The following is a 13,385-nucleotide window of genomic DNA, read 5'->3' as shown; positions in this document are numbered from 1 at the left end:
TGTCAAACCTTCTAATGAATTAGGATCTCTTGAAGAGATGGAGTTTGTTGCCTACCAAAAATGGGGGAGGTCGATCACCAATCAAGTTGACACTGGGGCTTCATTTCAATTCTTAATGGAGTTATTTGTGTCTATCAAAAGTATATATTTTCACAGACCCAGCGTTAATCTATAGACACCGATAGTACCCTTACAGCTTAAATAGGAACACCGAATAATCTATTGTCTGATGTCCTTACAACGATGATGACCCCGACAGCATGTGCACGTGGGCTTCACTTGTGTTTAGAGCGGTAGAGGTGAAGGAGAACTGGTCAAGGATTTTGCTGGGTCCCACGTGGGACACAACAGATATTACCCATAACGTAGTAAGTACGAATATCGTAGATATCGTCTATGCCCAGCTACACTACCGCCTACTCATTATTAATATATATATCTGAAACAAGCATTTTAACTCTAAATCATCCTGACAATCGATAGCTAAAAGATGAAAAATATATATTAAAAAATACAAAATATACATGTTTTTGGGTCTCCTTAATTTTCATACACACAGATTCAGCCTTAAGGAGACCAGCTGATATATACTTGATTGTTATGATCCACTTATTTCCAACATGAAAATACTTGTCAGGCCTGGTGTCACACATGGATACAGAGTGGCCTCAAACCAAAGTCACTCACTTACCAATTCATTCGTGGATATTCCCTTCCATTTGATGACAGTATTCATGAGTTAGTACTCGAAAGGTTTCACCACTAACATGTTACGAGAAAAACGCTGCTTTCCCTGAATAAAACTGATTTATTCACATTTTATTGAAAGGCAAAGCACAGACGATGCCACTCCGATGCAAGTCTTCAGAGCAGATAACAACTCATCCAACTGGAAGAGAGTGAGTATGGTTTTACGCCGCCATTTATCATGGCGGGGGACACCAGAAATGGGCTTTACACATAAACTGGAAAAGAAAGGTAATCAAATTATGTTAAAACACACTGTCAACCGTTTGACTATTTCTAAATGTGTTGTATTACATTTACTACATGCAAATTCGTTGTAATGGTGGAGTTGGCGATACATTTTCTGTGCTTATTCTACACCAAAATGTTGATAATATTTTATGAAATAACTAACATCTCAAAATAGAACTCTGAAACCACACAAGATGATGACCACAACTTTCAAGGATCGGATGAAGCAGCACCACTTTTACCATGTGACGGTATTTTCAGCTCCGATGTCTGAAAACCAACTTGCTCCTGATAACCACCATCACATCAGTAGTCCTTGGAGTGATTCTTGGAATGCTGACTGGTCGGCTAGAACCCACCCAAGACACTGTCAGCCTTATCGGTGTCCCCGGGGACCTGCTGATGCGCATGTTCAAGATGTTATTGCTGCCTCTCGTCACCGCCAGTATGGTCACAGGTCAGTGAAGCCAATACAGAATTCACCTAATATAATGAGTCAAATTAAAAACTTCACATTTCTAAAAGTAATCCTATATATGATATGAAACGGACAAATGTATCAGAGAACGTAATTTTTAATCATTAATGTCCAAAATAGGGTTTATAATTAACGGTGGTTACCTACGGTATTCGGCAATAACATCAACAGTTTAAATCATAAGTCCCAAGCACGAGAATCTGATGGCACACAAGTTCAGTAGCGTGTATGGCCACCATGTGCGTTGACAACTGCAACACAACGCCTCCGCATGGACCTTGTGATGCTTGTGAACACATGACTGGGAAGACGACGCCATTGTTGCTGCAAAATGGTGCCAAGATCTTGCAAATTCTGTGGAAATTCTGAAGGAAATTCCTTGTCAAAATTGCTGTGTTGGGTCTGGCATTTTCGTGTTGGAAGATCAAACCGGGTCCATGTGCTGCCATAAAAGGTAGAAGTTCTGGTGCCAGTACCTGGTCGCGGTTCAGCAGCAGCGTTGAGGTTGCCACGGATGACAAGAAGCCTGGAATGTGGATTGCCACAGAAAGCACCCCACACCATGATACTTAATCTGTCAACTGCCTGTACACAACACTGGGCGTAACGTTCATGACGGCGCCTCCACACCCTCGCCCTACCATCAGCAAATCGAAGATTAAATCGGGATTCATCACTGAAGACGACTTGATTCCAATTCCTCTGAGTCCATCGTAAGTGTCGCTGTGTCCACAATTGACGTTCACGTCTGTGTAATTGAGTCAGAATCGGCCCGTAGTATGGCCGTCATGCTTGAAGGTGAGCAGTTCTCAGTCGGTTTCGAACAGTTTGCGCACTCAGTCTACCCCTAAACAGTTCATTTCTGGTTGATGTAGCCGTCAAAAATCGGTTACGGAGGTAACGTAAGACAATCTGACGATCCTCTGCATGTGACGTCACACGTGGTCGACCTGGTTGAGGGCGATCAGCGGTGGTACCCGTTTGCTGTAGACGCGTCTGTAAATAATAAACAGTCCGTCGACTACAGTCCGTCGGCTACAACCCACCGTCCTTGCGACTTGAGCTACGGACGTTCCCGTCTGCAACATGCCGATGGCACGTTCACGTAGCCCATTTGAAAGCCGTGGCATCACAAATGGCCGTAAAGACTTTTGTTGTTTTGTGTTTTTCTCTCTTTTTTAATGACTGCTAACAAGTATGGCTTAAAACACTTACGGTATTATGGCCACGTGACCAGTTGCACGTGAAAACGACTTTTGCCACTTTAGTGCTTTGCACATGATTTTGATCGAATCACCTGCACAAAAACGGGTGTTATCTAAAGACAACACGTGACCATTACTGTTTAAATACACAATAAGGGCCTACAATGATAACTGGTCAAAATGTTAAATTTTAGGATTGTGAAGTTTTCAATTTGGTTTAGTATATACAATGAAAATAACAAAAATTACACTTTACGATGAAATACTGAATTTAATGGATACAAATATAATGGATATCAAATACGAATGTCTCAGTGACAACATGGGTTTCAGACGAAGATCTTAAAGATCAGTCTTGTCTTGTCAAATAGCATATTTAGTGCATCTAAGTATGACAAAGTCTACGTTTCCAGTTTTTACTGCTGTGGGCACTTGTGGCACAGTGGCGCCTCAATTCACTGTGGAGGCCTGCATCACTTGGACATGTCTAGTATGATCACCCAAAACCAATATCATGGGTTTGAATCCCGGTTCGACCTTAAAATGTTTTTATGTTTGTCACTTCTATACCCATTTCCGTGGATATCACGAAAGTGGCAATGTATGAGGCCGGCATACTGGTCAGACAGAGATACAGCTATATGCCTACAAGCTCCCATCCGATCTGAAATTATGTCAACATGTATATATCTAATTTTTTGCAAACATGGTTTCACTGTATGCAATTGTTTATGTTCTGAAGCAGTGATATATTTCAATCCTTTCTAACATTCTTTATGTATGGCAAAGGCAAAGTAAAACTCACGTGGATAGTATTCACTATCTGTTATAAGGCTCAGAGGACAGGGGGGTTTAAATGGTATGCGTTGCCCAGGGGGACCAACAAAATGTTAAATTTCGACCTTCAACTTGAATCAAAGGCCTTTGTGCAAGATCACTATTCGATTTTTTAGACAGGTGTTTACAAACTCATTGAGTTTACAAATACCTTGAAAACTCCAATGGTATACGAAGCATAAACACAATTCACATGGTTGATATGCATCTCAGGAAACAAAAGACGGTCTTGAAACCAAGAAGCCTTCTTCTGTCATAATGTGGCTTCTGTTAAATATATGCCGATTTAAGTGTGCGGAAAGGGCAGTTTTTCATATGTCACAGTGTTAGGGAAGCATAAGGGTGAAACGCTATGATGTGACCAATTCAGAATGAATGAATCGTGTAAAAGTTAAACCATGATTCTGTAAATACATCTTCTACTGTGGTACAGTCATGGAGGGGATCATGGTTGAAATATCCTTGACACCAAATTCGTAAATAGGAAATACCCCATGTTGGCAAAGGATCTCATGTCGGCCATCTGACAACTTTCTATTTACATATTTTCAGGCTAGCGGCCACCTGTCATAGTGGGTAGGAAACTCTAAATGGCAACGATGAACATGGCTTATTAAAAAGAATGGTATCCATACATTAGAATTTAAAAAAAAAATAAATGCAAATGGCCAAACGTCCTGTAGCAAAGTATGAGTATTTGTAAATGTAACATCTATCACCTGTCCTCTGAACCATTTATATCTAACCAATGTTTAAAAGGTGTGGCAAATCTAAACAAGTCAGGTGGAAAGTTAGGAATCATGGCGTTGGTGTATTACATCTGCGCCACTATTATTGCCACTGTCCTCGTAATCGGACTGGCTGTCAGTATGCAATCAGGGGAGGTTACCAAAGCTGACCCAAGTCCCGATAGAGTCTTTGACAAGCCATTCCCAGTAACCACGGACGCCATATTAGTCCTATTGCGGTAAGCCTTCTTTTGATGTTTATGAAAATGTCTCTTTTTATTACAAAAACCCCACACAATTCATCCATTACAATACACTTAGGCTCCAATATTTTGTAAAGTTGGACTATGCAAGTATGATGTAACAAATGAATGTTCCTTTATCAGAAATATCGTCCCCGAAAACATCATGCAAGCTTCATTCCAACACTCCAAAACATCATTTACCAAAAATATAGCTGAGCCTGTGAACACTAGTGAAACATCGCTATCACAGACTAATCACAGTTCAAACAACTTCAAATATGGTGGGTATATTTGGCCGAAATCCATAAACTACCAAGACGGCATGAATGTCATAGGTAAGTGAGGGACCGAAGGTAAGATACATATAAACGAGGTTGTATCATACATGTAATAAAGTAGGTCTATAGTTTAACGATTGTATAGATTGTTTGAATTATAAAGACAGTCTTATGAATGTCTGGTCGTTATATGGTGGAAATATTGTCGACGTAACGTTAATTTGTTACTTACTCACGCTTACCATATTCAACTATTTCTTAAAACTTGCAAACAAATTCAGAAATATGTACAATATTTTAAACAACATGTATACAATATACATCAAGTTTATGAATATTTCGTAACATATGATAGATATATGTACAAACTTTTCACTCTCCTGTTAAATGGATAACCTTTTCACCCTCTTGTTATGGATAGATCATAATGCCCTTGTTGCATGCCTTTCAGAACCTGCTTATTTTAGTAATTATGTCATCAACATATTAAGGTATAAATTATACAGTGCATTCTGACGCTGTGACATATATGTTGATAGTGTATGCTACTGACCAATGACTGTGCTGCAGGAAGTCTGGTTTATACATTTGTATAGGGATCCTGATGTTTTTTGCGGTGTTTGGTGTGATGCTAAATAGAATGGGCGAGTCTGGACGTGCTATGCTTGACTTCTATAACATTCTGAATGAAATAACCATGAATATGACAAAGCTGGTTATGTGGTAATTATAACAGTTGATCAGCTTTTAACAAAATATAACTATAATCACTCTGAATGTATCAAAAGCTGGTGTTCACATTGATTTTGCTTTAAATCCAAATATAAAGTCAGATATTCAAGAATAAAGGTGACAGTTAAAGAACTCAAAAGCCATCATTGGATTTTGTAAGCATGGTAAAAGTGTGAAACGAAGAGATCAGACAAGTGGATAGTTTGATATTGCCAATGATGTGTGCGTAATGTGTGCATTTGGATGAATAATGAACGTAGCCTCGTCCACGTAGCACAAAGACGTTGTCTCACTCGGCTTACAAAATGTATGTTGTTATGTCTTTCAGGTACAATCCTATTGGTATATTTTTCATCATTATGAACAAAATTCTTGAAGTACCGGACTTAGAAGCAGCAGCTAAATCACTGACTATGTACATGGTCACTGGTCTCCTTGGTTTAGCCATCCATGCACTGATCGTGCTGCCAACAATCTACTTCACACTGACCAGGAGAAATCCTTTCCGTGTGTCCCTGGGCATGATGGAGTCTCTTCTGACTGGACTGGGTACAAGTTCCAGGTTCGAACATTGTTTGTTGTAGGGTAGTGGGAATCCTTGTCATCATCAACATTATGCCTCGCCGACTTTGATTAGGATTGGATTTTAACTTTTGTCGCTGATATTGAAACTGTGGTGTATTGATAACGTATCCATCCTATCATTGTGGTGCCCAGTCATGGCTTCGAAAAAACTGTTCACTTTATTATCTTGAAATTTGATGTTATACGGTTTGTGCCAAGAGCATGATTGCATGTCTAGGACTTGGACGGGATTAACTGAATGTCCTCAGCTTTCATTCCTCTACACAGTCTAACTGTAGCCTGAGGGCGCACTGTTTTGTCACCACGATCCATATCAATTTTAAATGCAAAGGAATAACCTTCTAGATTCTATAATGCCCACAGGCCAAATTAGCTGTGAAAATTATATGTAAGGACCACTGGGAATCAGTGATGACACCAGGCGTTCGCCAAAAAGGTAAGTATGTCGTGTCCTACCGGAAGCACACGCAATACACACAATAGCAAGACTCTAAGAGAGGTAAATGTCTATGAACTGCATCATTTGGGCTTACTACCCTCATGATGACAATTAACATCTTCTTTTTTTTTGTGACAACCATGAAATACTGAGGTCATAATCCAACATGCAATAAGATATAAGGCACAGGCACATGATAGTGTCGTTAAGCGTGTTCAAATTCTGTTTTAGCGCAGCGGCCCTGCCTGTTACTCTACGCTGCTGTGAAGAGAAGCTGAAATTCAACAAGACCATCTGTCGGTTCGTGTTGCCTATAGGAGCAACAATTAATATGGATGGTTTGGCCATTATTCAGGCTGTCACACCTATCCTCCTGGCCCAGATGAATCAGAGGATGCTCGCATTTGCAGATTTAGTAGCAAACAGGTATAACAATGTGATGTTAACAACATTGGTTGGTTGGTTTGTTGTTTAACGTCGCACTCAGCAATATTCCAGCTATATGATGGCGGTCTGTAAATAATCGAGTCTGGACTAGACAATCCAGTCATTAATATCATGAGCATCGATCGACATTATTGGGAATAATGACATGCATCAACCAAGTCAGCGAGTCTGACCACCTGATCCCTTTAGGCACTTCTTACGCCAAACATAGTCGCCTTTTACGGCAAGTATGGGTTGCTGAACACCTATTCTACCCCGGATTTTCACGGGTCTGTTAACAACAACGTGTATGTTTGATCACTTTGCTCGAGATCTTTTGATCAATATTCAATATCAGGTTATAGTTAATATTACACTGCAAACGCAAAAACGTTTTTCCGTATATGGACGAATATACAACGTCTCCTGGACACATTCGTACTATAAGTACACCGTTATTTGACATCGGAATTTACTGCAAGAGAACGCCCCACCCTCGTCTTGAATGACCTTGCGTCTGTCCGTGTTTCTATTTCTCAGCTTTCATTGGACAGCTCTCGCCTTTTTATGATTACAGGTTAGGCTCCTAGCGGAAGTGCTTAATCCCACGCATCCGGATTGATTAATTCCTTCTTCAATTTCGCTTTTTCATGCGTGCACGGAGTGTTTATAGCACGTTCTTGATCTAATATGTCGCACCTGATGGAAGCTGTTGCCTGCCTTTCTCTTTACACAACGCAATGATAATGGTGATAACTCAAACTTGTTAGGAAAGGGCAAGGCTCAGGAACGGCTAACATATAGAAAATGGATAATACTTTCACAGTGAAATATTACCAAGAGATACGCAAACTAACATCAAACTGAAACTATTAATTATTTGCCGACACTAACAACTTATTTTTTTCAGAAGATGACCAATTTATATATATTGCCAGAAAAAAAGGATACAGTTTCTGATAGGGGCAGTGGTGCAGCCTAGCGGTTAAAGCGTTCGCTCGTCAGCCCGAAGGCCCATATTGATTCCGCACTTGGGTACATGATGTGAAGCCTATTGCTATTTGCCTATTTTTGCAATCGAAGTAAACTCACTCATTATTTTCTGAAATTGCTTGCAACATTGACCCGGGGTTCCCCTTTCTCGTATCAACAGGACGCTTACCTAAAACCGTATGCAGTGATCACAGTAATATCATAATGTAGTCGACCATGCATAGTCCAATCAAAATCGCGTACCAAAATCAACATCCTTTTCGTAAACTGCCGTGCATATTTCGGCCGATTGCAAACTTTGCAAAGCATGTGAGCCGACAACTTAGCGACCAGAGATATTTTCCAAATCTTTTCATGTTTTTAATGAAGGTTCTCACATGATTTGATGCACTTCGCGAAGTAATACCCGTTTCGTTACACAATAGATCTCGACTACTGATCAGATCATCTACACTGGGCGACGCAATTTTATTTGAAGCAGTAGTATACATGATGGGGATCCTGGCTCACCACCACCTGAACCATTCCCGGACCCTATCAATGCCTCTATGGGGGTCTTAAGTTTATGTGAATTATATGATGACTATCCATATGTATCGAGGAAACCTGAAGCTAAATTGTAATGAAAATATTCTCTATTATTATTCTTACTCGTAAGCATACCATTATTTTGGACATAGTTACATTCAACAGTTTTACTTAGTTCTTTGTTCATTTTACTACGGGACCTTTCTCGTCTTCACATAGAAAGAAACAACTGATAAGCGTATTTGGATGGCTTGTTATCCGTGATAAAATATACACCTTGTGGTAATTCTCGCCATTTGATAATTTTATCCCGGAGCATAAATGCTTCGAGAGCTTTTTCAAGTTCTTTTTTTGTTTGCTTGTAATTGTCCATTGATATACACTTATATAAATATTAATCTAAATGGAACTATTAAAGAAACATCAATATTGATTAATAATGGATAAAATTTCATATAGCCAGCGAGGATATTGAAAAGGTATGGCAGCAATACAAAAGCCGCAGCAGCTAAAGTATCTAAAAATGTTGCCAAGGATTGGTTAAAGAAACAAGCAATATGCGTTATATACCAAGGAAAAGGTTTGAATATATAGTTGCTTGTGGTGGGCTTGGACGTTATTCACTTAAAGTCAATCAAAATGTTCGTATTGTCAAATATTGGCTGCGACTTGTATCTAAAAAAACTAATATGATCCTTAATCATGCTTATTCATATCAATACAATCTGACAGAAAGGAATAAGTTGTTGGGCATTAAAAGCAAAACATTATGCTTTTGGCCATGTTTGGGATAGTCAAAGAGTAAATCATATTGGTTTTATTAATAACTTTAAGATAAGATGTATTGATATAGATAACCAACAGAGGTCTAGCAGTTTAAAACTTACTCAAAACTTTCTTTATATTTTTGTATTAAGCAATATAATGTATTTGAAAATTATCTAGATTGTATTCCAGTAAGTGCCTATCGTATTGATTTGAGTAAATTTAGATGTTCTGGTCAAACTTTGCCATTGGAGATGAAAGGAAGTACAATATACCTAGAGCTAAGAGACTATGCCTATTTTGTGTAAGACCTTTAGTGGAATCTGAATTTCATTTTTGTTTACAATGTCCATACTATGACAGTTTTAGACGTAATGTTCTACCTTATTATTTTTACACAAATGTAACTTTTGATAAATTTGTAACTCTCTGTACATCTTAAACCCCATGCATAATTAATACTTTAGCTACATTTATATTTCTTGCTTTTAAAAGCGTAATAACTTTCTCATTGGCGCTGACATTGTCTAATTTTTATATCATGTATTGTATAATGGGCTGGTGGCCCCTTTGCTGAAATAAAGCTCTCTCTCACCCTGGCAGTTGATACACCCCTATTTGAGTAAACCAGTGTTACACGGGTAGATTGTTAAACGATAGAACGCTTCACAATAACATGATCATAAGAACTATCTCACAGATACGAAGACATCTCTATTGGTAACTTTGTCGAAAATAGTCAATTATTATTTTTCACAAAGTCAATTCGACTACAATGAAAATATTGGACATCTTTGGGTTAGTGGTTAACGCTGTAACTAAATCAAATACTTTCTGGTAAACCAGGATAAGGTGAACCAACTCACAAAACGCGTTTGAGACAGAGGCGGTACACAGAATATGGGCAAATACATATTTGTTACAGGTAGAGAGTATGTACGTGCAAGCCATGACGATGAAATTGACTACACTCACGTGTACACACGTACTGATTATGAGACTATAAAGAGGTCGGTGTGATAAGCTGATACAGAAACCGCAACCGAATGTAAAGACTAGTGCTATGAATATCCAGTTATCTCAATATAAATCCAGTTAGCAATATCACGTTTACAGTATGCTGAAGCCCATAAAAATCACATGGTATTAATGAAGGAGTATGTCATTGAATCAACTATCAAAACTTCAAGGTCTCAATCTTCATTAGACCGCCTCGGTGGTCTAGTGGTAGAACGTCCGCCCGGAGAGGGGAGGGTCCGGGGTTTGATCCCCAACCGCGTCATACCAAACGACGTTAAAAGATGGTACTTGTTGTTACCCTGTCTGGCGCTCGGCATTAAGGGGCTAAAACAAGGACTAGTCGGCTCGGAGTCGGTATCTGAGTGGGGTATTCATGTTAACTTGCAGCATGGTATTTCAGTGAGCTAGCACTATAAATCGGCATCAGTCCAGAGTAGTACAAGCAGCCACACAAACACACACACGTACATGCACGTCGCTATATAAGTGCAATAATCTTGGACGCGACGTTAAACCCCATTTCACCTCCCCTCAACCTTCATTATCATTTGATGAATGACATGACACTACTCAGTATTGCTCTCCTGGGTAAAAAAAAGTATTCCATTTGTTCAGCAAATGAATTCCCTTCATTGTAACGAGATTGTTGTTATCTATGCAAATGTGCTGTCCCCATTTTCAGAGTCAGCACGTTCTATTTTGTTCTATGGAACTCGCCACGAGAACTCGTTGTTCGTCGAGACAGGACACGCATATATCCGGCTACTTGTCACGGACCACCCGCTACTCCTTTCTTCACAACGGTACGCGCCAGTGGGCGGATATATCTTGGTTTACCAATAGTATACCAGCCGAGTATTGTCTGAAATGGTTGTAGCCGTAAACACCATGAGTATCTGAAGATTTTGTATTGCATTCATTACGAATTTTCAAGGTGTTCAATGTTATATCATAATGTGCATGGAATCAAAAGTGATCATGTTTTTTACTGATAAATCACCTTGAAAAACACCATCAACTTGTCTATGTAAGTCTTACTATTTTATCAACTCTTTTGATACTTTCTAGTTGGAACACGTCATGCTGTAAAATGAAACTTACTGTTTCATTCTTTTCTCTGTACCCGAACAACAGTAGCCGTTTTCCACCAGAAACAGTGACATGTAATGAGATTTATGTACTATACTAGATAAATCACCTTGAATAAATGAATGAATGTGTTCCTTTTACAAGTTGATATTAATCGTGTCCGTTATCAAACCTCTTGATATCACGCACAATGACAGTTGCATGACATGTGCAAGAAAGAGCGTTTGGGTGTTGTTTAGAATGCGTCAACCTGACAGTCACCTCGGTGTAAGCATAGCGAGTTTGAAACAAACTTATTTTACATCATGCTACAAGTGTCTATGGATGTTTACTCTGTAATGTTATACATTATTGATTGCATGTCATGGTACCCCGACGGCGAGGGACGTTGCTGGATTGTCTGGTCCACACTCAATGATTTTCAGACCGCATCATATAGCGGAAATATTGCTGTGTATGGCGTTAATCTTAGAGACAAAACCAGTCAATACTTTATTCACACTTGCACCAACTCATGAATCACTTAATTCAGAAACAATTTACACTGAATGATAGATAACAGTGTATGGGTAGAATGACTACGAATATACTTTAAACAAGCGGTATAGGTACAGAGACTGTTTCATAACTTGTATCAGCATTTAGACTGTGAAACGTGGTATTCGTGTGTTTTTTTCCTATTCTGTGGTCACAGTTTGTCGGTTTGGCTGAACAGAGATTCATCTGTAAATATTATATAATAGTTCCTTTGAATCTGCATCATATAGACACACACTATGCAAACGGTTTGACAACAGGTGACATGCTGGTCCTGTATATTTCATAACCGTTATTTAGCAATCTCATCAGGCTCTAACCGATAATAATAAATGAATGATTAAGCCTGAGATTATACCCCGCTTAGAGCATTTCTGTCAATATTTCAACTCTGCCACGCGTTCAAACTGTGAGTGAGGATGGTTTTACGCCGCTTTTAGCAATATTCCAGCAATATCATGTCGGGGGACACCAAAAATGGACATTGTACCCATGTCGGGAATCGAACACGGGTCTTCGGCGTGACGAGCTAACGCTTTAACCACTAGGCTACCCGACCGCCCCACGGCTTCAAATATCTTTCAGCGATCTATTCATATAAGTTTCACAGCCAGTGTGCCCATGTAGGGGATTCGACGTCACAGGACAAAACATTTTTCAAATATTATGTTCTTGAGATTTGCTATGTGTGGCCTAAGTGAAAAAGATATTTCGGTAAAGGAAAACTATATATGAAAAAAAAACAAACATATATTCACAGGATACACACGCTATACCACCCTGCACTCTAATCACACACACTGTGTCATTATTGTATCTACATAAATTGACAATCAGTAGCCTATACTGTTTTTCGAATATGGTTACCATGGGGTGAGGATTATGATTTTACAATGTTCCAGCAAGGGACTCCAGGAATGGGACTCGCACATTGTACCCATATATGGAATGGAACCTGGGTTTCGGCATGACGAGCAAGAAAGATCTGTTTTGAAAGATGACATTTCAAAGGTTTTTTTCCTGTTTGCAAAACAATGTTTTCAATTCATATTCCTTGAAAAACGACAATCATTTCAAGTGGACGATCGTTGACAAGCTTATATATGGTGTGTTACATTCACTTTTTAAATATTTCCTTATATGATATAAATATGAAACAGGATCACTCACAGAATAATCAACATCAAATTGGAAAACATTTACTCAGTCCAACGGGTGGTCGCATCGTAGTCCAATGTCCGCAACATGAAGGTTTTGAAACTTACTTATGAACATTTAACTAAAAACTACAAAATGAAACTTCACACAAACACACCACAGAGTAAAGACTTCATTCTGTCGTCCATGGCCTCTACGTTACCTCAGCTATAGACAGACTTGCTGACATTACCGACTTAGTATCAGGACTTCGATGAAGATATCGGAGGAACACAAGCCTAGCGAGTACGAGTCCATTGACGTAATTGAATATCACAACACTGACGGCATCAAACCAGCCCCTGTTTATCAGGCGAGGAAAGCC

The 13,385-nt window shown here is 39.2% G+C and overlaps 1 protein-coding gene across 1 annotated transcript; it reads left to right on the top strand.

Moving 5' to 3' along the window:
• The first annotated feature begins 854 nt into the window (after positions 1 to 854).
• LOC139472607 (excitatory amino acid transporter 3-like) lies at positions 855 to 7,521 on the top strand. The gene is made up of 8 exons (XM_071255068.1): positions 855 to 899; positions 1,240 to 1,435; positions 4,258 to 4,465; positions 4,613 to 4,806; positions 5,346 to 5,472; positions 5,810 to 6,043; positions 6,737 to 6,931; positions 7,509 to 7,521. The coding sequence occupies exons 1-8, from the start codon at positions 855 to 857 to the stop codon at positions 7,519 to 7,521; spliced, it is 1,212 nt and encodes a 403-aa protein (XP_071111169.1).
• Positions 7,522 to 13,385: the final 5,864 nt, after the last annotated feature.

This window comes from Haliotis cracherodii, unplaced genomic scaffold, assembly GCF_022045235.1.
Source record: "Haliotis cracherodii isolate W230 unplaced genomic scaffold, xgHalCrac1.p SCAF_25, whole genome shotgun sequence".
Classification (NCBI taxonomy): Eukaryota; Metazoa; Mollusca; class Gastropoda; order Lepetellida; family Haliotidae; genus Haliotis; species Haliotis cracherodii.
The sequence above is the reverse complement of the archived record's forward strand: the minus strand, read 5'-3'. Positions and strand labels throughout refer to the sequence as shown.

Coding starts and splice junctions, on each gene's coding strand:
- LOC139472607 (XM_071255068.1), top strand. CDS start 855: ATGCAAGTCTTCAGAGCAGATAACAACTCATCCAACTGGAAGAGA. Junction 900..1,239: donor ACTCATCCAACTGGAAGAGA/GTGAGTATGGTT, acceptor CGGTATTTTCAG/CTCCGATGTCTGAAAACCAA. Junction 4,807..5,345: donor AGACGGCATGAATGTCATAG/GTAAGTGAGGGA, acceptor ACATTTGTATAG/GGATCCTGATGTTTTTTGCG.